The sequence below is a fragment of the Marmota flaviventris genome, chromosome 10 (assembly GCF_047511675.1).
Source record: "Marmota flaviventris isolate mMarFla1 chromosome 10, mMarFla1.hap1, whole genome shotgun sequence".
In the NCBI taxonomy this organism is placed as follows: domain Eukaryota; kingdom Metazoa; phylum Chordata; class Mammalia; order Rodentia; family Sciuridae; genus Marmota; species Marmota flaviventris.
In genome coordinates this window covers 8,226,288-8,253,766 of record NC_092507.1, presented here as the reverse complement: position 1 = coordinate 8,253,766, position 27,479 = coordinate 8,226,288, and the positions used below count along the sequence as shown (strand labels likewise).

Genomic DNA, 27,479 nt, shown 5'->3' with positions numbered 1-27,479 from the left:
TCAATGTGTAAAACAAGAAGTTTATTTGCAAGCGGCAACACTATCGGGCACACAGTGCAAACTTTCACTCTCTCGGGATGAGTTGGCACAAGTGGGGAGACAGAGGTCACATCCAGAAAGAGTCCTTCCAACTCTGGCTCCCCTGCTCTGCAGGGCAACGCCAAGGAAGCCCGAGATCCTCCCAGGTCTGCCCACCAGGGGGCACACATGCTGTACCGCAGCGATGGGTGGGCTGCGGGCACAGACCCGGCTGTCCAGGCAGTGGGACATCTTGACTCAGAGTGGGAAGCCCTTCTTGTTTCCATGGTGACATCTGGGCTCTCCTACCCTCCCACAGCTCAGCTGCCAAGTTCAAATCCAGCAGAATTTATACACAAGAGATCCAAGTACCTGAGCTGATCTGGCCTCTCAACCCCTTCCTTCTAGAATCTGGCCACGGCCTTTCCTGGACACGCTCTGCAGGGCCCAAGAGCGGGCTGACCCTCTAATGGTGAAGAAGTCCTTGGCAAAAAAATCATCGGCCTCAGCTGCTCGGGGATGGGCAATTCAACACGACGTCTCCGGCCACGCAGACCCACGACACAGGACAGACAGGACTGGCTCTCAGCTCCTCATGTGCATGGGGGATCTCAGTGGGCACAGTACCAAGGTGGCTCGGCAGCCCCCCTGGGCCAGGGGGTGGGGGAGCACACCCCTCCGGACGCTGAAGGAAGGTCCAGGCTGAGGTAGGAGAGAGATGGCTGCGGGGCCTTGGACCTTCCAGTTCCTGAAGTTCCCTGACAGGAGGAGTGGCCTTGGCATGGCTCACCAGACCCCGAGAGGGGAGGGCAGGACCCCGGGGACGTTGAGTCAAAGATGGAGGATACAGAGGCACGCGAGACCCCGGGGCTTTCTGTCTGGTTCGCACGGTACCTGCGATGCGGATGCAGCCGGGCTGGAACCTGGCGCCTCGACATGCTAAGCCTGCGACCGCCGCTGAGCACAACCCACGCAAGCTCTGTCATCTTGCCCAGGATGCAGCAGGGGGAGCTGCCTGCTGGGGCCCTGGGCACCTAATGTTCACATCCAGGTACAGAATGGTACTTTCCAGGAGTCTGGAGCTAACCCGAGGGAATCCCGTCCCCTCCTGGGCTGTGGCCTCCTCTCTACACAGAACCCTCTGATCACAGCCTCCCTTGCTGGGACCATCCTGTGGCCTCGGCATTCAGGGTGAAGTGTCCTTTCTCCGTGGATGGTTCCCGCCGCACCCCTCTTCCCCAGCAAGCTCCTGAGAAGGGGAGGGTGCTGGGGTCTCCAGAAAGTCAGAGTTAGCAGAAAACCAAGCCAAACCAATCCCACAGGGGCTCCAGTAGCCAAGCTCCCAGGTCCAGCTGGTGGCAGGTCCCAGAGGGGCAAGGGCTTGTCCCAGGCTCCCCTCGGTCTGTGCCCGGCGGGCCCTCTTGAGAAGGGCACACGGTACAATGGCAGAGGGTCCCACCATGCTGGCTGCTCCCCTCCCTCGGCCTGCAGGGAGGGCGAGGCCAGGGCTCTGGATGTCACTCAAGGAATTTGGCCCAGAAAGAGCCACAGAGTCTGGGGGTGGGGTCTATAAGGACCAGGGTCCCTCAGCAGGGGCCAGACCACTCTGGCAGTGACATGGCCCACGCCAGCCTGGTTAACTGGGCTTCATGCCGGCATCAGGCACGCCAAGGGGCAGGGGCTTCTCCGAGCTCTGCAGCAGAGTCTCTGGGGTCTCCAGCCGGGACTGAAAGGGGCGTTCTTCCCTGGAGAAGGGGACCTGCTCGTCCTTCGTGGAGCTCGAGGGGCTGGTGTCTGGGTCCCCCATCGTGGCGCTGGCTTGAGAGGAACACTGTAAGCCATGGTCGGAGCTGCTGCAGACATTCACAATGCAGGTGACGTTGACCTGGGTCCCGTGGCCACCAGGGGAGGACTCTGTTAGGCACAAGGTGGGAGGGGGTGTCAGTCTGGGAGCCTTGAAGAGGGGGGACATCTTCACAGCTGCCTCCTACAAGAGGCAGACAAGACAGGCCGGAACAGCTGTATCCCTGGAGCCAAGACGGAGATTCTATACCAGCTCCGCTGTGTGACCCCAGGTGAGCCAACCGCCACCAGCCTCAGTCTCCCCATCTGCCCAAACCAGCGTTCCCACCTCCCCGGCCCAAGCCACCCAGCGAGCTAGGGCAGGTGCCAGTGTTCCAAGAACACACGCTCCCCACAGAGAACCAGAGGGCGGGAGGGGCAGGAAGCACATGTCACCAACACTGTCAGGCACCCGCGAGGAGCAGCTGCTGGAGGCCGCGCGGCCCGGCCACACCAAGAGAAGCCCCCGCCTTGCACAGTGTCTGTAGGCTGCCCAGAAACGGTTCCTTCTTGGAACCCCAAGTCATCTTCACTCCCCGCGAGCCCCTTCCCTCCCTGAGAGCTGCCTGGAGGATTCCATAAATCTCAGATTCCGGAAGGGGGGTGGCACCTCGTGACCACGCTGGAATGCCTCCTGCTGCCTTCAGTCTGACAATCAGATCCCTGCTCTGCCTCCACTTCTTGGCCAAGTTATTCACGCCTCAGAACTTTAGTGAGCTCAGCCGTAAAATGGGGACAAGGTGCCCTATGTATCCCCTGTCAGGCAAAGGTGACTGACCTGTTCACTGCTGTATGTATGGGGCCAGGGCAGCTCCTGGAGACAGTGACACTTGTTCACTGGGGTGGACACTGGCCCGTGTCCAGCTCCCTCGCAGCACCCACACTTGGGTACGCACAGGCCCGTCTCCCTTCCAACCTGCTCCTGCTCATCTCGGTTCACCCTGCCCCGGCCCCCAGCCGCTCAGACCCAGAGCCTTGGATTCTTTAATAGCCCACGACCCACCCATAAGCGACTCCTGCCGGGACCACCATCAAAGGTACCTTGAACTGCCCTACAACTGCCTGGGTGGCTGCCACTTGATCCCCCGTGACTGGTTTAAGCTCCTGGTCCCAAACCTGCCTCCTGCAGTCTGTTCCGTGGCCCCCAGAGCCAGGCCTTTAAAGGTGGCCGGCAACTGCTGGCTGCGCAGCAAACCATGGCCCCCCCAACAGCCCCCAGCCCTCCGGGCTCTCCTGGCCTGTCCTCCTGCTCCAATTCTCCCCTGGGCCCCTCCAGCCAACTCCCCTCCTGCCCCTCCTGGACTTCAGGCCTCAGCCTACTCTTGGGGCTCACCCTCGGGCCTCACTCGGCTCAAAGGCCACTTCCTCCAAGAAGCCTCCCTGGCCTCCTTCCGTAGACACATGAGCCCTCCATCCTGTCCACCACTCCCTGGGTCCCTCCCCCAGACCCCAGACCCTGGAAGTCGGGACTTCCAGACTGTCCCCTGCAATGTCCCTAGTGCCTGTAACAGAGAGGAGTGTCGAATGGAGGAAACGAGGCCAGGTGTGCCGTTTGGGTGGCAGCAGAGTTTTAAAGTGAACTGGCTACTGCCATTTAAAATCCAGCCATTGGCACTTCACACATTTGGCTCTGGGGGTGGCGCTCAGCGGCAGAGCACTCGCCAGCACAACCGAGGCCCTGGTTCCTTCGCCAGCAACAAGGGGCAAAACCCACCTGGACGTAAGGCCTCCCCTGGGAGCCACGTGCAGGAGAGCTGGCTGTGGCGGGCCACAGGGAAGCCACGTTCCTGAAGCAGTTGGCAGGAAGGACTTCAGGGGCAGCTTGCCCCACCTTCCTGCCCAGCGCCTGTGGCCACCTGAGTTTCCTAGTTAGTTGGTGAGGGACAGATGACGGGTGAGCTGGAGGGTGGACGTACAGGGCTTCACGCACAACATCCCCTCAAGAAGTGACCGTTGCTGCTGCTGCTGCTGTTCCTGTCCCACTGGGCGCCCAGATGAAGGGGCAGCTGGTTGTCTTCCAGTGCCCCATCCAGCCTGGCTCTCTGGACGCCCTCTGGGAACTGGGGGAGCCTGGGAGGAGGACAGCGGGGCCAACACTACTCTTCTCAGAACAGCCCCAAACCAACCAGGGAGAGGGAGGGCTGAAATTGTGGGGCCAGAAAGAAATTTCCACTCTGAGCCTCCGAAGAACCCAAATGTCACCCGAAGTCACCACGGCCTTTGCCCGTGGTGAAGGAGACTGTGGAGGCGGACGGGGCACAGCTCTGGGGTTCCCACAGTGGAGAGGTGACCGGTGGGAGGGGAAGCAGGGGAGAGCAGAGGCGGTCGAGGCAGAGAGGAGGAATAGAAGCAGAAGGGAAAGAGGACAGGCAGGCATGGCCGGCGTCCACTCCGGGGCCAAGGAGGAAGCCACGTGGGCCTGTGGAAGAGACCAGAAAGAGAATCCAAGAGCTGGACAGAGACCCAGAGCTGCCGTCCACAGCACGCTCATTCATGCATGCCACAAACATTCGGGCGCCCTGTCTGTGCCAGGCCCGGTGGGGCCTCCCCGAGGGAGTTCTCAGGCGGGAGCAAGGGACACTGACCAGACTCGCCCCGACAGAGCGGGTGGGCTGTGAGAAGACGGAAGTGGGCAGCTCACATGGGCAGGTGGGAGCAGGGTGGTGTGAGCACCGGCCGCAGGCAGGACGCGCCACCCAGGGAGCCGCCGTGGGTGTGTGGTGACTGCCGCTGTCAGCGCCCGCCTGGAGGTGGCCCAGAGGAAGCTGGGCCCTGTCCAGCACCAAACTGGGCACGTGCCACTCATCTCTCAGCAGCCCTGCCAAGGAGGTGGCATGGCTCATTTCTAGATGGGGAACCATGACCCGGTGGGGCTGAGAAGGCTGCTCAGATGCCCGTAGCCCCAGAGCAGCTGGGCAGATCCGGGAATGACCAAGCTCATGGCCAATCCCTGTGGCCCCACTGGCCAGGTGAGCGGGAGAGACGTGGGCCAGTCATCTGGCCCTCCCCACTGCAGAACAAACCCTAGGGGGCCCAGGGCTTTGGGGGAAAGCCTCTCGGGGATGCACTCGGTATGGGTGACACCTGCCAGACACCTGTTCAGGACTGTACAAATGGGACAAGGTCCCCACAGTCCTGGCACCTCAGGCTCAAAGGGACCCACAAAAAGCTGCAGTGAGCAGAGCCCTGGAAACCCAGGGGGCACTCCTGGCTCTTCTGTGTGCCTTTGAACAGGCTGCTTAGCCTCTCTGGGCCCCCGTTTCCTCCCCTGTAAAATGGGGATGAGGATGGCCATAGTGTGCAGGTTGATTTTAGGCATGTAATGTGCCCAGGATGGTGCCTGACGTACCAACGGCCTTGGGGCTCAGCGGTAGAGCGCTCACCTAGCACATGCGAGGCCCTAGGCTTGATCCTCAGCACCACATAAAAATAAATAAAATACAAGTATTGTGTCCAACTACAACTAAAAAATAAATATTTAAAAAAAGAGCCATTACTGTCATCAGCCAGGCAGGTGCTGGGCCTGGGGCTCGGGGGCGATTCAGGGTGACCAGGAGCCCCTCACCTGGCGAGCCGCGGGACCACAGGGGCACCACCCCTCCCTGCGGTGGACTGCGCTGGGCGGGGGGTTCTGGGACAGCTGTCCCGAGTGCACTTTTCACTTAGGATGATTTTGGCTGACGACGGGTTTGCCGGGACACGATCCCACCCCAGGCGGAGGGGCCTCTGCACAGAGCGGGATGAGCCAGGGGTGCTCCTTCCTCTTACCCGAGCTCCCAGAGCTGGCCGGGGCCTCCCGGGACTCCCGGGCCTTCTCAGTGCCGGGCATCTGCGGCTGGTGCCTGCTGGGTGCGCCCCTGTCTGCGGCGCTGGCCGAGCTCTCCAGGGAGCTGCTGCTGGAGCTGGGCGCCGCGGTCAGCAGGTGCTGCTGCTCCAGCCCGGGCGCGTCCTGGCCCTTATCCGCAGGCAGGTGAGGCTGCGGGAGGAAGAGCAGTCAGCCCCCAGCCTCTCCTCCCCCACCTCCCGTCAGCACTGCAGGCTACACCACACCCCGGCCCCTGCTCTTTCCACACACAGCACTTTCTGGGAGGGGTGAGTTTCCGTGGTTTTTTGTGTTTCTATTATTAGCATCTAGCCACCCAGCTGGAGCCTGAGCCTGAGGAGGGCAGGGGCCATGTGGCCTTCTCCACCAAACAACGACCCAGGGAAAGCGACTTTCCTAAGGTCACCCAGGGCAGCAGCCACAAGCCAAATCCTGTACTCGCTTGCTGTGCAAACACAGACCAGTTACCTAACCCCTCTGTGCCTCCCTATTCTTATCTCTAAGGTGAGAATATGAACCTATGTCACAGGGCTGTTGGGAGATTCAACAGCTGAGCAGCCGAATGTGCTTGAACAGCGAGCAGTACGGCAAGCTTCACACACAAGTAGAGGGAGGACGGCCGGGCCCAGTCCAGCACACTGCTGATTTCCATACAGCCTGAGAGCTAAGAAAAACTTCATGTTTTTATTTACTTACTTACTTACTTACTCACTTACTTAATTGTTTACTTAGGTACCGGAGATTGAACAAGGGGTACTTAACCACTGAGCCACATCCCCAGCCCTTTTTATTTTTTGTTTGCGACAGGGTCTCTCTAGATTGCCTACAGCCTCGTTAAGTTGCTGAGGCTGGCTTTGAACTTGGGATCCTCCTACCTCAGCCTCTACCTGGCGGTTTTCGTGTTTTTAAATAGTTTTTAAAAAATCTTTTTTTTTTAAAGAATAATATTCCAAAACACATGACATTTTGGGCAGTGCAAGTTTCAGCACTTATAAACAAGGTTGGATGGAACGCGGCCACTCTCACTGTGCCGACTGACTTTCGTCCTACAAAATCAGGATTGAGGAATTGTCACGGAGACCATACCATCCACAAAGCAGCTATCTGGCCCTTGGCAGTAAAGTGTGCTGACCTGAGTCCAATCAATCAGCGCAGAGCAGGGAGCCCTGTCATCGGGGGACCCTCAGCTGCCCCCGCTCAGTGACCCTTTCCATGGTGCCCCCCAGGCTGCCCTGTGATGCCCCCTAACGTCTTTCTAATAAGCCATCGGCTGGCATCTGAGTGCTGCCCACTGCCAGGCACCGCCCCAGGGCCCTCCAGACAGTGTCCCCACAGATTCTCCAACAGTCCAGTGCTGCCCTGGCCTTACAGGTTTGGAAACGGAGGCACAAAACGACTGTGTCACTTGCCCAAGGTCATGGTTAGGATGAGATACAGCTGGGCTAAAGCCACATTGCCACTTCTGGGTGGCTGGGGTTTCAGGTCTGGAGGCTCAAGACAAGCTCCCTGCCTCCAGACACCCAGGCTGGGCCATCGGGAGACCCCAGACCAAGGCGAGTCTGCCCACACTGACTAGCAGGAACTCAGGGCCTTGCCCCAGGGTCTGGGGAAGCTCTGGATCCCAGGAAAAAAGGAGATAGCAGGGCCAGGTTCTGTGGCTGCCAGGGCCGCTGTCCTACCCAGGAGGGGAGAGGGTCAGAGCAGAACGAGAACAGAGGACTGAACGGCTGGTGGCCACACCTATCGCTGCAGGGACAGAGGGACGGTTGGGAGTCTTCATCTGCTATGGGGACAGACAGGGGACCTCACAGGCCTGTTAGCCCTCCAGAGCAAGAAGCCCCTCGGACCTCCCTCCAGGGGGACACAATTCCAGATGTGGCCTGAGCGGAGGCAGGAGTACTGCTGCCCCTTCCTGGGGCTGCTCCTGGCTGGCCAATCACCACAGTCCCCAGCTTGCAGCCCCTCTGTTCCCTGAAGCCAGCCTGGACCACAGCCTCTGCCTCTGGGCTGGCAGGACCCTGTGCGACTGACCCCATGAGGCCACAGCAGCCCAGCCAGGGTGAGTCCCATGCTTGGTACCACACGGCTGCCGAGAGCAGGAGGAGCCCAGCCCGTGCAGGGCCGCAGCTGCCTGCTGCACCCTGTGCCTCCCCAGAGTCCCCGCTGGCCCAGGCTCCCAGGTTTGGAGGGACAGAAGGCATTTCAAGTTCACAGTCAGATTCTGGCCACTGCCTGATCCCATCCTGCAGCCCTGCTCCGAGCTTGGTCAGTGAGAGGGAGCAATGAATGTCCCTCCTCACAGCCTCTGGGCAGGGGCTTTCTGGCCTAGGTCTCCCCCAGACCCCTACCCAGCTTCTGCTCCCAGGCCAAGCATGCTGCCCCTCAGGCCTGTCTGTGTATGTGGAGGGGTGTGTATCTAGAGGCTGAGGGTGTATGAGGCACACACCCAGGAGCCTTCGTGTGCAGGATGGTGTGCGCACGCCTGGTGTGGCACTGTTAGAGTGTGCCCGGGGGAGGAGAGGCACCTAGGCTTGTGACCCAGGCCCCTCTCATCAGCTGGGCTTGCTTGGGAAAGTTACTTAACTTCTCTGGGCCAAGAGTCCTGGGCTAGGAAAGTGGGGCAACAACCACGTGACCTGCGTGTCACAGCGAGACTGGAAGGAGAAAGCCCGCTCAGCACAGCACCTGACGTCACTCTGTACCCAGCCAACACGAGCCCTGGTTACCACGGGAGGCCCGCCTGAGTGTATCTGGGGGTGGCTGCAGGTGCACTCACATGTTGCTTTTCTAAGCAGAGGAAGCCACTGTACCCCGAGCGCTGGAGGAGCGGGCGAGCTGACTCACAGCTCATCCCGCCCCCGGGCCTCGTGGGGGAACATCACCCACGGGGCTCCCAGCAGGATGGCTACCAGCCAGCTGAGGGACGGCAGAGTGGGCACCAGCTCAGCAAGGGGCGGGGCCCCTGGAGGGTGACCAACCCCGAGGGCAGCCTTGCTGGGAGGGGGAGTGCCCAGAGCAGCCCGAACATCTCCTGGCCCAACAGGCGGGGTGAAGGTGGAGGCCGCCCGTCAGGCTACCTGCCGAAGCCAGTTCTGCCAACGGCCTGAGCACCTGACCCTGCAGGAGCGACTGCAGCTCTGAGCCTCAGTCTCCCCGTCTATAAGGGGGGGAGGCTGGTGGTCCCTGCCCTCAGGACGGGAGGATCTGGCACAGGCAGAGCGCCTGGCTTGGGTGAGCGGGTGCTGGCACAGCCCTACACGTGTCTTCCCAGCCCCAGGTCAGGATGGCCTTGGAAGCTGGCCATGTGGGCGTCCACACCACGGAAATGAGAAAGCACCACAAATCAGGCATTGGGTCTTCTCCCCCTAGACAGCTGTCACCAGCCGCCACAGGGCTCTCGAGGGCTCTCAGCACAGGGGTGGGGCTGTCACCCTTGGGGCTGTCACCCTTGGGCAACACAAACTCGGCAAAGGGAAGGGGAAGCAGTCCTCCTGCACCACCACAGGACATCTGAGCACAAACATCAGGAAACACTGGCCAAGACAGGGCGGCAACCGGGCTGCTGGGGCCCAGCCTGGAGGGGACACTTGCTTTATCTGCTACTAGGCAGCTGTCACAGTGTCATTGAACTGAAGTAGGAAAAAGTGAGGAGTGGGGACATGAGAAACAGTCTGGCCCCCATCGAAATGCTGTAGGGTGGGGGCAGAGAGCACTGGGCAGGAGTCCAGGACGGGGCTGTGTGACCTTGGGTAAATCACTGTCCTGCTCTGCAACTTTCCTGTTGGCAAAATCAGGAAATGAAACTAGTCTACGAGATTTCAACAGCCTTGTGTAAACCCTGGACACTGGGCCACCCGGGGCTCTGCATCCGCTGACCCTGGACAAGAGAACAGAAGGCACTGCTTCTCACTGCAACCCGCCTGCCCAGAAAGAGACCCGAGGAGGGGCAGAGGGACACTCACCACCTTGGCTCCTCTCTGTAGGCAGGAGGGTTTCTCTACAAAGAGAGGGGACAAGTCAGGGAGGCGGCTTCCTGGGGCACGGCTCTCCACAGAAGGACCCCGACTCTCCGGCAGGGCCAGCCCCGTTCCTCCCTCTGCCCGAGCTGCTGGCAGCCCGCTTCTGCCCACACCCCTCCCGCCCTCAGTGCCCGCTCTCTCCTGGGCATGCTCTTGCCCGGTGGCCTGGTGCCCCCAGACTTTCTGGATAGGAACCCCAGACTCCTGTCCCCCTGGAGAGCCTCAAATGCCCTGGCCGGTCAGCAGCAAAGCTAGCGGCACTGCCCTCTGCCCAGGCTTAAGCTCCCACAGAACAGGGACTGTGGTGTCCAGATCTGGGGTCCGGGTCCGTCTGAGCCCAAGGCGTGCCCAGGGAGGCTCCCGAAGGTCGTCCTGAGCCAGTGGGTGAGGGAAGCCAGGAAGAAAGGAATCTTACTTTTCTTCTGGGTGACGATGACACAGTTCACCAGTCCTATCATCAGCAGGCCCAGGGCTGTCAGCCCCACAATTAGTCCTAGGAAGAAGGGAGGCGCTCAGAGGGCCACAAAGACAAGCTGCATGTCCCAGTGGCACCGTGACTGAGGTGGCCAGGCTACTGCCCGGGAGGAGCCAGACCAGGCCTGAGTCCTTAAGTTCAATGACGAGCCCGTCGTATATTTGTGGGCCACACTCTGTCTGAGGGCCGCCAGTCTGAGTCCCCTGGCTGGGCAGTTCTCACCCCAGAAGGGAAGGCAACAAGATGACCAGGCCACACGGGTTCATCAGAAACAGGGATTATGAGACCATCTCCACGTTAGGCAAACAGCCGACCCTGGGGCACCCCACCCCGGGATTCCTAGTGACATCACCAGGTCCTGGAAGGAAACCAGTCACTGCCACCTGCATCCCAAGACAGACCCACATGGGGCCTGAGCACAGGGGGCTCTCAGTGGGACACAGAGAGACAGAGAGGAAGGAAGAGAAAGGAGGGGGGAAGAGGGAGGCCCCTCTGTGGCCTACCGACTGGGAGAGAGATGCTCGTATTCTGCACGGGCAGCAGGAGGGAGGTGGATGGAGCCGTGCTGGGCCCTGGTGTGGGCTCCATGGACTGGGATCTTGTAGACACCGGCTGGTGTGTGCGGGCTGTCCCCGGGGTCACTCTCAGGCTGGGAGATTCAGATGTGCAGACGGCATCTGTGCTTGCGGTGCCGGGGACGGCCACCGAGTCACAGCTGGGGGAGGAGGAGACTTGATCAGCAGGCAACAGAGGCCAAGGGGCCTGGGGTGACCAGGCTCAGTCGTGGGAGCCAGGCCAGCCAGCAGGGACCCCAGCAGCCAGAACAGGGGAGTAATACGTGTGTCGGACCCTCTCCAGGGTCCACTTGCTCCTGCCCCCACCCCCCTTTCCCTGTGTGCCCTCTAGTCTGACTCCCGTGGCAAGGTCCTGCTCACTGTCTACCCCAGGACCACCCCACAGAAAGCAATCCGGGCACCAGTGGCTGGTGAGCTGCTCAGGTCTCAGGCCCCACATCACCCAGGGACAGCCCCTTCTGCTCTTCAGAGCCAGGGACTCAGCCACTTACATGCGGTGGGGCCGGCAGACGTCTGTGGATGAAGTCGTGTTGGAGAACGTCCCTCGGGGACAAGGGTCACACCTCACATCTGAGGTTGCAGTTCCTTCAAGGGGAAAAGTGGAAGTTGTCAACAACTTGAACCCTCCATGCACAGGGGACCCTGCCCTGGAGCCCCGGGGGGCCTGAGGGGCCCAAGGACCTCCTGACTTTCCAGCAGTTCAGGATTTACTCCGATCCACTCTGGATTCCCAGGCCCTAGTACACAGCAGGTGCCTAATCGGGAGTGCTGAAGGAGGGAATGAGGGGTGGCTGGATGGACAGATGCCCCTGGCTGGGCTGGACTGATGGGTTGACACCTGTGACATCCACGGGTGTCTGTGGAGGAGAGGCCCAGGGGTCTCGTACCTGGTCTGGACACGCCGTAGCCGGGCGGGCACCTGCGCATGGCCAGGCAGAGCCCGCAGCTGTCCTGACGCTTCAGTACGCAGTACGAGCCCGGCCTGCAGGCACACACGCGGTTCCGCATCTGCGTGCAGGCTTGGGTCTCCACCTGACCTGGAGGAGGGACAGGGAGCTGGGGTCATTCCTGCCTCTGCCACGCCTGCTCTGCCCTCCCAGCCTGCCCAGAGCCACAGGGAGCTGGCCTCAGGACCCAGGTGCACCCCCCCACCCAGGGCACAAAAGGCCCCGGCCACCGAGACTCCCAGGCTGCTCCCTGCGCCACTGGCTCCTCAACCTTAACGTGGGCGCCGTCCTCCCACCGCCATCCGAGCTTTCTGCTCCAGGGGATTGGACAAGGGGCTGGTGAGGTGGGGAAGGGAGGGGCCATTTGGAAGCTGGTAAGGAGCTGCAGGGTGCCACGCATGCCCGGGGGAGGGAAGTGCCAGGTGGGGTGCCAAGGGAGGAGGGGGCCGCCCCTCCCAGGGCCCACTCACCAGACTCGCAGGGGGACCGGCAGCTTATGCACTTGTCGACCACGTTCCAGACCTGGGTGAACGTGCTGTCCTCGCAGGGGACACACACGGTGTCGGAGGTCTTGGTGCACAAGTTTTTCACATGGTGGCCTAAGGAAACAAGGGCCACCGTGGTCTCAGCAGAGTGGAGCTCTGCCAGGACCCCAGGCTCATCGGCTGTGCCCGGGGTCCCCAGGTGCCACAGTGTTGCTGGGAAGGCCTTCGGCGAAGTTCTAACTCCTCCTCCGCAGCTCCTCCTCGTGGGCACCTCCAAATCCCGCGCCCCCTGCTCTCTCAGACGCCGGAATGTGCCCCAGAAACCTGCTGTCAGGTCAGAACTGGCGGCCAAGGCCTTCCCTCTTGATAGTTTTAAAAACTCTCCTGCAGCAGGAGGGGAAGGCCGGAAGAATGTGGCCCTGGGACCCCAGGGAGGTGAGGGCAGGGGCCTGAGGCCTGGGGAGGGGGCGGGGTGGGAGAACACCCAGGCAAACCCAGGGCCCTCACCTTCCTAACCCATCCCCAAGATCTAAGTGCTCTGCTAATCTAGTAACTTCTTAAACAGACCCTGCCTGGTAACAGAAGGAAAAAGTCCCTTTCCCGGGTGTCTATTAAAGTGGCCATGGGTGTTAACAGGTGACTCATGTTGCTACCCACATCACAAGCTAATGGCCCAAAGTCTCCGGTGGCTTCCAGCATCTTAGGGAATAAAATCTAACCCTGCCCTGGCCCCCGCCTGCCTCTTTATCCTCATCCCGGCCTCCTGCCCTTCTCCCACCCTGGGCCACACACATTGCCCTGCCACGCAGGCTCCACCACAGGGCCTTAGCACCTGTCACTTGTGCTTGGCCTGCTGTTCCCCACATAGCTCAATCCCCTTCTTCTGGGCTCGGCCCAATGTTATCCTCTCAGAGACCTCCCCAGGCCATGGAAATGGAGGGGCCACTCCATCTGTCTCCACCAGCCCCACCGTGCCCTGCTTCCCCCCAGCACCTACTGACAGGACCACGCGTCCATTAGAAAGCAGACTCCACCAAGGTAAGGAGTTTGTCTGCCCTGCTCTTAAAACACACACAGTAGGTGCCCTATAAAGGATTCTGTCTGCCCCACACTTAAAAAATACAGCAGGTGCTTTATAAATGCTGCACGAGTGAATCACAAACATGATTGGCTGCATGAAGGGCAGACATGGGTGGGCAGCTCCCCAGCTCTCCCCACTGGGCCAGGACTCAGGTCCACCATCTGGGAAATGGGTTCATGGAATGAGATATGCACTGAGCACCTACTATGCACCACGTATTGGGGACTCAGTGGAGACGAAGGCACAGTCCCTGTCCTGGAAGGGCACACAGTGAGACCAAGGGAGAAACTGGGCCAAAAGCCCATGGTGCAAAAAGAGCTGCCAGGGGCCAGAAGTGTGGGGCAGGCTGACCCCTAGAGGAGGGGACAGCTAACACAAGGACTGAGGGATGCAAAGGGATTGACCACAGCAAGAGCCGTTGGGAAGAGCTCCAGGCAGAGAGGACATCATGTACAAAGGCCCAGGGGCCCCAGGGAGCCCAAGCCAATGCACGGCACTAAGAGTTCAGTAAGAATTGAGGGTGATGGCTCTGCCCCCAACCCCTCAACACATGCGCCCTCCAGGGCACCGCCCCAGGGTCCCGGCCAGCCCAGAGGCCCCGCGGCTGCTCCTTACCAGGCTGACACTTGCTGCAGCAGACCTGAGCCGTCTCTTGGTAGTACTCATTCTGCCGGCACGTGTCCCCAGGTTCCAGGGCATAGGGCACCACGGCAACCTGCAACTGGGGAGGCGAGACAGCCGTCAGCGTGGCAGCCGGTCCCCACACCCAGCACCCAGGTCCTGCCTGTGAGCGCTGCCCTCCTGATGGAGCACCTGTCAGGGTGGGACGCAGGGGAAGGGGGGCCTGGCCTCCTCCGCCTCCATCCTCCGTGTAGCACAGAGTCTGCAGGTGGAGGCACAGAGCCAGAGGGCGGGGCTGCCAGGGTGACTGCTGGGGCGGGGCTGCCAGGGTGACTGCTGGGGCGGTCCTGCCCTAGGCCTGCAGCCCGCGGGCAGAGAGCGGCCAGGGGAAATGCACATGCCCGCAGCCAGTGCTGCGATCCTGAGGGCTTCTGGGGCTCGGGCGCCACTCGGATCCCTGTCACCAGCAGGGTGGCCGTTCCTGGTAGCCACTGTCACCTGGTAAGGGCTCTCGGTTCCCTGGCCTCAGGATGGGACCAACTCTGGTGCACCTCCCAACCCGGAGCCCCGGGAACCAAGCCAAACCTGGCTCCAGCTGCCCCCACTCAGCCCTGCTTCGCCCCGTCCCCTGCCTGTCCTGCTGCCCCAGGGCCCTTCTCCATTAAATCCCTGTCGCAGGCCCCTGTCCCAGGCTCAGCTGTGGGACCTCAGCAAGACCCACCTCCCGGCCACCCGACGCAGGGTTGCTTCCTGTGGCTACCACAGGGAACAGGAAACGGAGGCACAAGGAGGGCAGGTCACTTGCCCAAGGTCCCAGGGCCAATGACAAGAAGGACTTTAATCCCGACTTCACCACTTGTGATCTCAGTACTGGGCCCCCGCCTCCAGGAAGAGAGAGCAAGACAAAGGAATGAATGAGAAGAGAGAGAAAGGAGAGAGGAAAACAGCACTTCCACGGCACACGGCCAGACAGACGGACAGACTCAGCCTCCTCCCTCGGGTCTCTGAGTGACCTCACTACTGTGCCTGTCCCAGGGCCTTGGCCACACACCCCTCTCCTGCCCCTCCTTTCAAATGTTTGAGACCGGCCATCCGGGCTTTCAGGGGCAGGCGTCCATCAGCCGCCTCTGCGGGCCGTGAGCACACCCGGGGCTGGGCATTTACGTGAGGCCAACGTGGGCGTGTACGTGTGTCTCCAGGCCAAGAGCTGACTGTACACACACACCCAAAGGCAGTCCTCCAGACACCGCCTTGGAGTGACCAGGGTGGCCGTAGGTCAGAGTTGAGGGCTGGCGGGTGTCCCACCAGCAGCAATCACGTGTGGGCAGGAGCTCAATAACCTTTATTAAGTGAGATAAGGCTTCCACAGATAAGGGTAGTCAGAGAGGCCAGGTTTCTTTTCCTTATTCCATCACTTACCAGCTGAGTGGCCTTAGGCAAGGGCCTCAACCTCTCTGACTCTAATTCCTAACACAGAAGCAAGTGAGATATTCAAAATATTTGCCAACACAACATGAGTGCTGACCAGTCACACTGGACATCAGCTGTAAACAAACCACCAGAAAGATGCCAGCTACCACCGGGCAGTGGAGACAGGCCAAATTCCCATGATCCAAGGGGGGTGGGACTCCCACTGTCTTCTCTCCCTGTCCACAGCACTGCCTGGGAGTCAGGGATGCCCAGCTTGGAGGGTCACTACAGTGAGTGACAAGTGGGCCCACGACCCAGCCGTCTTCCCAGCTCAGCCTGGCGGGCAGCACTGACTCTCTGGCTGCTCGTGGCGTCATGCCAACGGGGCAACGACCCACAGGGCTGGGTCCTGCTGCAGTCCGCACTCCTCCCGCCCCACGCCTGAGTTATCTCCTGCTTCCTCTGCAAATTCCTCTGAAGGGCCCTCAGCCAGCCAGCAGCCTCCCACCCCCACCCTGCAGGAATCACCCCGATCCCGAATCCTGACCCTCCTCCCTCCTGGCTCCCAGTGGACAGGGCTGCCACGGGTTGACTCTCCAGGTGACCCTCCAGATGGAAGGACACTCTGCCCAGCGTGGCATGGACGGGGCTCAGCCGTGGCCGATCTAAGCAGGGGCTTCATTGCCGTGTCATTCCCTGGCCTGCGACCAGGCCACCCTGCCCCTCCAGGCCCAGTCAGCTCTGGCCAGGTGGGAGAGAAGCAGCTCGCTGGGGCAGGGGAGGCGGGCCGGGCTGCAGCACCCAGAGTCTGAAAGAGCAATGGCAAAGCCCTCTGGGAACTCGGGAACTCGCATGTGCAGGGGTCCACGGGCACATGCATGTGCACACGCAATCCCAGGACTTCCTCCCTCCCAGCCAGGTGACACAGCAGGTTCCCAGGCACCCTGGACAAAAGGTGAAGCCAGGGCCAGGAGCCATGGCAGAGCTTCTCAGCATGTGGAGCCTTGCTGCTGGTGGCCAAGGCTCCTGGGGGCCTGTCACTGTGCTGACGTCCACTCCCACCGCAGGGGGATCTCGGGGCCCAGAAGCTGTACCGTTAGGAAAAGGAGAAGGAGGAAGAGCAAGGAGCCCCTGCGGTGACCGCGGGCTCTGCTGCCCAGCGTGATCTGATCTGATTACTCAGCCCCATGGTGGAGCAGGGTGGCCTGGGCAGGGCCGGGGGACAGCACCCGGGGACCCTCTGTCTTCACAGCTCCTTCAGCACAGACCATTCAACTGGACGTTAACTGCCCCAAGGGCCGGCCTGCCCCCAGGCCCCACGCTGGCCCTCCCAGGGGAGCAGCTCCTGGGCTGGGAGGAGCTGAGGTGCCAGCCCAGGGCTCCTGGCAACACTGCCCCCCATGGCTTCACCCCTGCACAGCTACGGGAACCGTGCTCATCTGGGACGTGGGCAGCTCCAGGCAGCCAAGAGAAATCCTGCGCCGTCTGGGGGAAGGTTTCCCGTCAGGGGCGAAAGGCCTGATGGGAAAGGGCCCTGCCGTGGCCAAGTCTGGGCTCTCACCCTGGCACGGCCCGAGCCTCCTCCTCCCAGTTCGTTTCTTGTCTGGAAGTTGCTGTGAACAAGCCTCCCCGGCTTCCTCCTGCTGCTGGTGACCCACCCACTGTCCAGGCCCCAGCCCCCCAGCAATCTCCAGGCCTGTTTATCCTCGGGACACAGAAAAAGAAAAAAAAAAAAAAAACCCTCAGCTCTGTCATGGCCAAACAATGAGGAACAGAAAGCCCCTGAGCCGGACAGAAGGTCATTCCCTCCACGCAGCCTCCTCAGAGCAGGGCGGAGTCCAAATGACAGCCCCCGGAGCTCAGGGGCACCACAGGGACCCAGCAAGCTGGAGGGCCCAGAAGTCCCCAGAATGTGGCAGCGGCCTCTGGGCGGCGCAGGGCCAGGGGGCCGCCAGCTCTCTTGTTTTGAGTTGGGGGGGTTCAGATTCACACCCCACCTGCCCACGGGGGATGTGACGCTGTAAAATGAGGAAATTCAACGGCTTGCACGCGATTCTGTCAGCGCATTCAGCAGACACAGCCTTTCAAACCCCGTGGAAATCACGGAGGAGAGCGAGCACCATTGAACACGTGGGGAATCGTGAGCCAGCCGTGAGGGGACTGGAGAAGAGAGACACGAAAGATGACGATGGCTGATCAGTGATGACAGACAGAGGTTTCAGAGGAGAATGACAGATGGAAGGAAAGAAGGAAGGACACCGTCCCTCACCCTAACGTCTGCAGCTCCTCCCCTGGCCTCAGCCTCCCATGGGCCTGCTGGAGGAACACTGGAGGGGTTAAGAGTCTGGGAACAGATGGCCAAAACCAGAGGCTGGGGTCTCAAGTGGCCCGTCAGAGGATGATGTGGCTACAAGTCCTTGCAAGACAGTGAGCTTGGGGACCAGGCACAGTGGTGCACGCCTGTCATCCCAGTACCTTGGAAGGCTAAGGCAGGAGGACCGCAGGTTTGAGGCCAGCCTCAGCAACTTAGTAAACCCTGTTTCAAATTTTAAAAAGGGCTGGGGATGCAGCTCAAGGGTAAAGCACCTGTGAGTTTGATATCTAGCACCCGAAAAAAAAAGAATTTAAGTGAGCCTCAGAGGCCTGCTGGGGCAAAGCTCCAGGGTCCAGCCGGCTCCCCTGGGAAGCTAGACCTGTTGTCCTGCCCTCATGCCCCGCCTCTTCCCACCCTAGAGGACTCCCAGAGCACAGTGGTGGACCAGGCCAGTGCCAGTAGGGGCCAGGCAGCTGCACAGGTCTCTCTGGTTTGGGGGTCTACATCACCCCTTGGGGCCTGCACAGCCTGGGACTGGTGCTTTGTCTTGCGCACAGACCGAGGTTCTGCCAGAAGCCAAAGTGGGGGCTGTCCGTTCTTTCTGTTTATAAATAGAGGAAGGAAGGAATGGGGGCAGGCCTGGGGAGGAGGAAGCGGCTACCACCGGGAGGGGTCATGGGAAAGTAGTGAGGCTGCAGCCCCTGTTCCTCTGCCCCCATCCACGCAGCACCTGGGGACTTCGTGGCTCTCTGACTTTCCAGAAATCCCCTCAGATGCCACCTGCCTTGGGAGCAGGCGCACTGCCAGCCTCCCCCAGAGAGCCCCCCGGGATGGGATCTGCCAGCAGAGGCAGAAAGGGGTCACAACGGGGAGAAGGCGGCAGCGGGGAGCTTCGGGCTCGGCGGGTAGAGCACTCCTTCACCTTGGCCTTTACATAAGCTGAGAGGGCTGACCGCCACTGCTCAGACCCAGGAAAGGCACCTGCTGTGTGCGACACGGTGCTGGGCACATTCACACGCTTCCTCTTACCCTGTTCCCTGCACCAAAGCCATGAGGCCGGGTTGACCCCATTTTACAGGCGTAGAAATGGAGGCTTCGGGAGAATCAATGCCAATTGTCTGAGGCTGAGAAGTTGATAAGAGGCAGACGAGGTGCTTGTGGCAGTTCCATGTGCCTCCTGCTCTCCCCCAATTCTATACCCTGTGGTCTTGTCCTGCTCCTCAATTTACAGGGGCCCCCAGAGGGGGTGACTCTCAAGAATGCAGTAAGCAAGTGTGGACATTTCGGTGACTGTCCCAGGCAAAAGGGTCTCCAGGGCCTCGGGGCAGACACCAAGGCTATGGAGAGAGGCAGGGGCATCTGCCCAAAGACCCGAGGACCCGCGGACCCCCATGCGTGTGGGAACTGTTTTCAAGTAATAGAGAAACCACATCATTTGCATGGCAGCTCCCCAGGGCCCTGGGGCATGGTGGGGGGTAGCAGAGGTGCTTAGCCTTGATCTTGGGGATTTGCAGGAACCCTGTGGATCGTGGGGTGCAGCCACATCAAGCCAGGCTGTCACATTGGAGACCCATCTGCCATCACGGGGACGAACAGAGTCAGGAAGGACCAACCACATCACAGGCAGGCAGTCCAAGGGTGACAGTCCCACCCCCAGCCTGCTGCTTGTGATGTTGCTTTAGAAGTGAGCTGGGCAGACAGGAAGCCTGGGCCGGGATCCAGTTCTTGGGGCCAGCCTTTGTGCTGTGTGACAAGGTATAAGAATGCCGAGGCGTGGTCCTTGCCTCCAAGCAATGCTCAGTCTAGCGACAGAGATGTCCCAACCCCTCCCTGCTGTCACCGCCCTCAAGGCCCGTGGCTCTGCCCTTCTCAGCCTCCCATGGCCCCTCGGTGGCACCCGGGCATCTCTTGCCACCTCCTTGCTCTCTCCCCCACCTTTGTTCCTTTGCAGATGGACCTAAGCCACCCTCCTCACTGGCCCGCGGTGAGCGTTTCCACGGGCACCCACTGCCCTGGGGCCGGAGCACAGCCTCGGTAGCTAGGTGCCCCGTGAGCCTGGCCCTGCCAGCACCTGTCACTGTCTGGCCAAGAGCAGCTCCTGACTCCAGCACCCTCCTCTCACCTGCTGTGTCCCGCAGGGCTGACCCTCCACTACCACCTCAAGGTAACCCCGGGGTCAGAGTCCCCTCCTGAGGGCTCTTGTGACCACCCCATCCCTTTACTGCCCAGGCCAGACCATGTTTTAGTTACTTTGTTCACCTGTGTCCCCCTCAAGGGGCCACAATTCCCCGACACTCTACCATAAGTAGCCAGACACCTGGCCTTACCCAATTCTGCCACTCTCCTGTCTCTGTTTTGTCAACTATAAAAGGAGACAGGGCAGCTAAGATTCAACAAGTCAATCCACGTGAAGGTCTGGGTACTGTGCCTGGAGGCAGTGAGACTTCCTGTCGCTGGTCACCTTTATTACTCACTGCTGTGTCCAGCCAGGGCTCACCCCAGCAGGTGCCTGAGAGATGCTACACGGCTCGGCAGATGCCCATGTCTTAACTTCCAATTATTTAAAATGAGCTGGCCTTGGGGGAGTCCTGGGGGGGGGGCATTCCCAGGGGGGCAGATTGAGGGGCAGTTTTCAGATCCCAGCCCTGCACGGTGGCTGGAGTCTAAACCCTGGGGTAGAACCTCAGCCTCAGTGAGCAGTGAGACCCTGGGCTTAACCTCCAGCCGCGGTTCACCCACCCCCAGCTGGCAGGAAGATGGAGGGGCTCCGTGCTTTCAACAACTGGGCCCTGCCTGGCACCCGGAAGTGCCCCCTGGGCAGCAGCACTCGGCCTCCCAGCACCTCGCAGCCCTGATGGGAAGCAGCAGAGACACACGGGGTTCCACCGGACCGAAGCGGGAAGAGCAGAGGGGTCCTGAAAGGTGCCAACAGCAGAGCCAGGAGGCCTGGGGGTCCAGGCCCCCAGTGCCCCTCCCACACCTGAGATGGGCGGGCAGCCAGCCCTGCCCAGGGGGCCCAGCTTGGGGTGACCCACTGAACAAGAGCTCCAGGAACACTTGAGGATCAGGTAGCTCAGCTCAGGCGGGGGCAGATCTAAGGCCAGAGGGGCCTCTGTGGTAAAATGAGTGGGGGGACAGAACCCCTCCCTACGTCTAGGTCCAGTCCGGAGGCCACTTCCTCCTCCTCCCTCCCATACCTCCTTCCCGCTCTGCTGCTTTCTCCAGTCCTAACCCTCACCTAAACCACCGCCGCGGCCTCCTCATGGGCCTCCCTGCCTCCAGCCTCTCCATCCCATCTGTGCTTCACACTGAGGCCACTGTGGGTCTTCCTAATCCACTCTCTGCCTGTCTCTCTCTTGCTCAAAAACCATCAATGGGGGCTGTGGATATAGCCCAGTTGGTAGAGTGCTTGCCTCCCATGCACAAGGCCCTGGGTTCAATCCCCAGCACCACCAAAGCAAAAAAACATCAATGGCTCCCAATGCCTCCTTCTCCATACAGAATATATAAACTAGAAGGCCTGGTTCTGCATCCAGACTGCCTCCCTCCCGAGCAGGCAGCCTTGAAGAGGTTGCTTTTCTGTGTGGTTTTAGTTTTATTCCTTCTTTTAATTTTATTTCTGTATTGGTGGGTGCTGGAGAGAGAACCCGGGGTCTTACACCTGCTGAGCACATGCACCGCCACTGAGCGATGCACGCAGACAGTTCTGTGTTATCCTAACATAAATAAATAAACAAAGGAGGTTAACAAACCTCAGTCTTTTCATGCATAGAATAGGACTGAGAATAGTGTACACCAGAATTATAGTTGTTACAAATTCTTTTTTTTTTTATTGGTTTGGGGGATTGAAACCTGGGCTCTTCACCCCTGAGCTACATCCCGGGCACCACCACCCTTTATTTTTGGAGACAGGGCCTCTCACTAAGTTCCTGAGGCTAGCCTGTGATTCTCCTGCCTCGACCTCCCGAGTAGCTGGGATTACAGGCGGGTGCCACTGTGCCTGGTGGATGCTGCGGTCATTAAATATAATTAATGTCACTTCTTCCCTAAACTGGACCCACCCAGAGCCTCCCGGGCCACCACTGGCCCTGCACACTCCCCCAGTGACACAGTCCAGCCTCCCCTCTGCTCTCCTGCCTCCACACCTCCCTGTCCACCACCGAAGCTGGGACCCCACTGCCCCTCCCAGGATTCAGGGGGAGTTCCCTGAGGGGCACTGAGGAGGGCGTGATGGGGGGAGACCCAGGAAGGTGACAAGGCAGGCTGACAGCAGACGGAGGCAGGCGGATCCGCGGGGTGAGGGGCGGTGGCCGGGGAGCATGGGGACTCCTGCCAAGGGAGGGAGCTCAGGAGCGGGAAGGACCAGCAGGAAGGAGCAGTACTGGGGCTCGTGAACCCAGAGGAGCAGGAGACACAAGCCAGGACACTTGGTGACAAGGTCACCAGGGCCTCTGAGAGTGGCAGACAGAAGCCAGGGCTGTAGGGCAGCAGGAGGAAGGACAGGCAGAGCAGCTAGGATGCTGGCACTGTCAAGTCCAGAGCTGGGCCACCCGAGCCTCACTCCACGCCCAGCCTGACCCCCTGGTCACCACCCAGGCGAGCACCTGGGCTCACAGGATCCTCAGGCTGACCTCAAGCTGGGGCTGAGTAGCTGAGGTCTGGATCGAGTGACCAACTTCTCCTTCAGCTGAAGCTCGGCCAGCGCTGGCCCAGGCCCCAGCCCCGCTCCATCCACGGCCGGGCCTCTCCCAGGAGGCCTCCCCCGACAGTTGGGAAGATGTTCTCACACACTGCCCGCCACCCCGAAATCCCTTCCCGCGCCCTCTCACCCTCGGGCTCACTCAATTCCCTGACCCCTCAGCCACCCTGCAGGCCAAGGCCAGACGGCAACAGATTCTGAGCTGCTCTGGACAGCAAAGGAAACCAGGGCCCCCTGGGGACTTCTGCCCGGCCGCTGACCAGAGAGCGGAGGCCAACCCAGAGGACAGAGCGAGGCTCACTGGAGGCCCCAGCTCTCGGAACAGGAGCCTTGGGCCTCGCCATCCCTCTGCGCAGCAGATCAGACCCACTAGTGCCTGGGCTGCGAGGGGACACCCCACACCAGGTGTGGACCGCTGGTAGGCAGGCCTTCTTATTCTTCACAATAATCAGTTGTTCATAAACCTCGGCAGGCAACAGCTACAGAGCAGCAACGGAGGCCCCCAGGAGCAGAGGTCACACATCCCCAGGAAGGCGGGTGGGACAGAGGACAGAGCTGCAGCCTCAGGCCAGCCGCCCCCACCCCCTTAGCCGCACGCGCACCCCCAGGCAGAAGGAAACCCACTCCTGCAACGTGCCTTGCATAACAGCGCCTTGAAGGGACACTTCCTCCTTCCCTGCTCTCAGCCGAGTGCCCCAAACCACAGTGTCGTCACCACCCGTTGTGAGGTCACAGGGTGTCAAGGTGGAAAAAGACCGAGTGCCCCAAACCACAGTGGCGTCACCACCCGCTGTGAGGTCACAGGGTGTCCTGGTGGAAAAAGATCCTGGGCCCCAGGGGCTGGGCCTACAGGTGACAGCTGGGGGGATGGGACGGTGGCGGGGCAGGACTCAGAACCAGGGCCCGGGGCAAGTACGTGTTCTGGGGACACGGGGGATCTTCGAGGAAAACGCCTCGACTTCCCTGAACCTGTGGGCTCCCAGACAGGGCCCTGCAGGGGACAGGGCGGCCGGGCTCCCCAGCATCCCAGCACGGGCAGGGCCTCGCCTCTGAGGCACAGCCAGTGTGCGCGCCCAGGGGCAGTGGGCTGGAAACCCAGGAGCCCGGCTCTGCCTGGGGCCCCTGCACCTCGGCTTCAGCCAGCTCACAGGCGGCCATGAACCTGGTGCCACTGGGGCCTGCGTCAAGAAACATTCCAGCCAAACCAAGTGGCACTGAGGTGAGCGCGGAGGGACTTGAGCAGTGGGAGTGCCCGGCTCCTTCCTGGGGAAGCACAGCCCCCACTGGACCCTGAATCTGGGATCTTTGTCAAACCTACTCAAAGCTGACTCCACCACTGAGCCACATCCCCAGGGGTCTCGCTAAGTTGCTCAGTGGGTAAGTGCCTCTGGGTTCCATCCCCGGAACCAAAAAAAACAGGGAAAATAAAGCAGATCAGGGATGAGGGTACCTGCTGGGGATTATAGGTCAGGTGATTTATTGGAGCAGAAGGAAATGGGGGCGTGAGAATAGGAGAAGTCAGTGTGAGACCACACAAAACAAAAGGAAAAGCAAGTGCAAAGGCCCTGAGGTGGGCAGAAAAGCACCAACCTGGCAAAACAGGGAGGGCGAAGCTGATGGGCAGCCAAACAGCACAGCAGGCGGGCGTCAAAGCGCCTGCCCTTCTGACACACAAACACTCTGGGTGCTCCTTTAGGAAGCACTGGATGGGAAGAACCACAGTGTCACCCAGGCCTGGAGGATAGTGCTCCAGGGACTCACTGGGCTGGGCCCAGGACAAGAGTCGGGGCCACTCTCTGACACAAGAATCCCAGGCGAATTCTCTCTCCAGGTCAAGAGATGAGAAAACAGAGGCAGAAACAAAACAGATGAGAAGCAAGGGCAGTTGGGGCGAAGCCAGTAAGGTCTGGGGTCTCCTGGAGGCTGGATCCTGGAGGACTGGCCTGGGGTCCTCAGAGCAGGGCCCTGGGCTGGGCATGGAGTAGGCATCCATGAGTGGTGGGGATGGGTGAGTGACTGGCACTGCATGAGGGTGCCTGGCCATCTGGCCACTGCCCTGTGAAGGGATGCCCGATCACCAGGTCACCCCCTCAGTCAGCACAGAGATGCCCAACAGGGAAATCAGGCAGGGGACAAAGGAACAGAGATCTGGTGAAGCAGGAAGGGGCCCACAGGGCCAGCAGGTGCCTCAGCTCCCAGACTCCACTCCAGTGACCGGTTCAGGAGCCCCCACTCTCTCTCCTGCTTGGCTCCTGATGAGGAGGCAAGCAGAAGACCCTCAGCCGCCTCCCCAGACATCAGGGGCCCTGCCATCCGCAATAGAGGGCACCAAGCTCTCCCCCACCCCGCCAGCTTCCCTGGCACTGATTTGGCAAATGGACGAATAACCCAGGGAGCGGTGCCTCCCACGGCTGGAGAATGCAGCTGTTCCAGGGGAGCCTGCCACACCTGCAGCCACTCAGGTCTCCTGGGGGCTCTTTCCACAGCTCAACCCCGCTGAGCAGCTGTGGGGACACAGGCCTGGGGCAGCCCTGCACTCAAGCCCCATCCCCACCCCCAGCTCGGTGATGGCCGGAAGTGCCACGATCTCTCTGGACCTGTTGCCACATCTCTCAAAGGGAACGGCAGCGCCCATCTCTTAGGAGCCGCCGGAAGGCAGGCTTCAGTGTGATTCTGAGACAAACTGCCCAACACTTATGTGTCCAAACACCAGGAGCCATCGTGGTACCGATCATGAGAAGGAAGAAGCCACAGTCCAGCCCTCAGGACCCTTCTAGACACCAGGGTTGGGATACAGAATGGAATGTGTCCTCGAAGGGAACAAAAGGCCATGTACTCAAAGACCAGATACAATCCCAGTGGGAGAATGCAGACAGCCTGTCCCAGAGAGGGACAAGTACAAATGGCCTGGAGGGACGGGGTGAGGGTGGACCACGGAGAGGCCACAGCGTGGACAAAGGCAGGTTTCACATGGGCCACCTGGCCGTCAGTTTCAGGGGTGCGGGGTACATGGGGGTATAGGGAGAGCAGATACCTCACTCTGGCCTGGGATACATGGGGACTTTCCGTCTTGGCCACTGGAGCCTGGAGGCAGAGAGGTACACCGGGCTTGAGGAGGGTCTCCGTCAAGGAGGACCCATGGGGAGTAGGGGCAAGGGCAGGAGCCTGGCTAGGAGTCTGGCAACCATCCCGAGAGGCAGGGATCTGAGCTGGGAGTCGGGGTGCTCAGGCAGGAAGCGAGGGAAACCCCTAGAGCAATTCCAACTCCCTCAGCTGGTGTCCTGCAGGCCCTGGGCCTGCCTCATCCCCTGCCAGGAGCTCACATGCCAGCCAGGGGCTCACCCAGGCAGCCCCAGCTCAGGTGCAGGAAGGCAGTACCTGTGACAAGACCCAAAGTCCTCAGTCAGGATGGCCACCATAGGCCACCCACAACTCACACACGGCCCTCAGAACTGGAACTGTCCTGATCCAAAGGCTATCCTGGACCTCCCCTGGGGCAGCCCCTCAGGACCCCTCCTGGTACCCACTGAGTCAATTCTAGTCTAAGAGCCCCCCCTCTTTCCTGGAGAACTGGGCTCCCTAGCCCTGGATCGGGGTGTCACCTCCTGTCACCATAGCAGCCAATGCCATCCCCACGCTCCACCCTACAGACAGGTCAACACACCCTGTGTCCATCAAGGTGGGCTCAGGAGGAAGGAGGAAGGCACACCTTGGGAGAAAGACAGGGATGCCCTTTGAGAAAAGAGCACCCCCCCCAGTCCTTCCAATGACCCCCAAGCCCTCAGGGCCTCAGTTTTCCCTCGTAAAACCAGGTTAGCCCATCTCACCAGCCACGGAGAAACAGGACCCCCAGCCCCCTAGAGACCCGGCCTTGCTACTGTGGGTGTGATGTGAATATTGAATATCGGGGTCTCTGTTGTCTTCATCCTCCTGGGGCCCCTTGGAGAGCACCTCTGCCTTGCTTGATGGCCAGGCGGGGCCCTGTCCCGAGCCCACCAACAGACCCGCAGGGGCCCCAGGACCTATCAGGGGAGTCCCGGGAGGAGCTGGGCAGGGGCAACGGGGCGGCTCGCTACACACCTGGCCCGCAGCCTCCGACACGCAGCCCAAGCATTTCTAAGAAAGAGCAAAGCCCTGGCGCGGAGGAGGAAGTCTTCTGAAGAGGGCGCCTGCCCTGGGCAGTGGGGACAGCGCCCCAGACAGCCCCCACCCCGCCGGACAGGAGGGAAGGGCTGCCCCAGCACCGCAGGGGAGGAGGACGGGGGTTCTGGGTCTAGGGGGCTCCAGCTGCTCGGCCCCAAAGTCCCGACCCGCGCGGGCCCAGGAACCGAGGTGCGTCCCCGAAGGCGACGGCGATGCTGCGGAGAACCCAGTTCCACCCGAGGCGCACGTGTGCCGGGCCCACGGTGCCCAGATGGTCCCCATAGGCGCGTGGCGCGTCCCAGGGAGCAGGTCGGCGACCCTGTCCTCCCAGCCCCTCGGCACCAGGATGGGCACGGTGGGCTCTGTCCCCCGCGGCCGCGCGAGTCACCCACCTGGGCGGGCACGGCGTGCCCCGCCGCCCAGAGCTGCAGTCCGACGGCCAGCGCGGCCCAGAGGGCGGCAGGCGCCATGTGCGGCGGCGGGTCCGGCGGGCTGCGCCCTCGCGCCCAGGTCCCCAGAACCTCTGCTTGCGCCGCGCTCCCCTCCGGCGGCTGCTACTGAAAGCGAAAGCCCGCGGGGCCGCGAGCCCCAGGGCAGGGGCGGGGCCACCGAGGACACGCCCCACGCCCCTAAGCCGCCCGCCGCCCCGCTCTCCCCCACCGCTGCGAGCCACCCTTCCAGCGGAGGGCAAGGGACCCGCACTGGGGACGGCTGGGCCTCTTCTCCTGCCCTCCTCCACCGACCCGCCTCGGTTCCCAGCAGCCACCCCTCCAGAAGGGTAGGACCACCTCGGAAAAACATGCCCCAAAGCTGACACCTGTTGTAGGGGACCCAGGACTTCTAGATCATTCGCTCGTTTAGACTCTGGAGCCACATCACCTGCCTATGAATCTCTGCACCTCACAGGACCTTTGGGAAGATACATGATATACACAGTAGAGTAGGTGTTATGTGTGCTTATAAATAAATGTCTCTGTCATGTAAGGAGCACTGTATAAGCACTAGCTGGCCCTCCCCTGACCCCCTA

At 61.0% G+C, this 27,479-nt stretch overlaps 1 protein-coding gene across 1 annotated transcript; it reads right to left on the bottom strand.

The window, feature by feature from the left end:
* On the bottom strand, window positions 1–26,956 carry Tnfrsf1b (TNF receptor superfamily member 1B). Its single transcript, XM_027947528.2, has 10 exons — window positions 26,845–26,956; window positions 13,881–13,980; window positions 12,170–12,298; window positions 11,640–11,789; window positions 11,244–11,337; window positions 10,681–10,892; window positions 10,118–10,195; window positions 9,646–9,680; window positions 5,629–5,836; window positions 1–1,932 (listed from the first exon to the last, which is right to left on the bottom strand). The coding sequence occupies exons 1-10, from the start codon at window positions 26,920–26,922 to the stop codon at window positions 1,655–1,657; spliced, it is 1,362 nt and encodes a 453-aa protein (XP_027803329.2). The 5' UTR covers window positions 26,923–26,956; the 3' UTR covers window positions 1–1,654.
* Between the last annotated feature and the right edge of the window lie 523 nt (window positions 26,957–27,479).

Excerpts from the sequence above, each read along its gene's own strand:
- Tnfrsf1b (XM_027947528.2), bottom strand. The coding sequence starts at position 26,922 with ATGGCGCCTGCCGCCCTCTGGGCCGCGCTGGCCGTCGGACTGCAGCTC. Across the intron at positions 12,299-13,880 it reads CTGCAGCAAGTGTCAGCCTG|GCCACCATGTGAAAAACTTG; the intron begins GTAAGGAGCAGC and ends TTGTTTCCTTAG. Across the intron at positions 10,196-10,680 it reads GAGCATCTCTCTCCCAGTCG|GACTAATTGTGGGGCTGACA; the intron begins GTAGGCCACAGA and ends CCTTCTTCCTAG.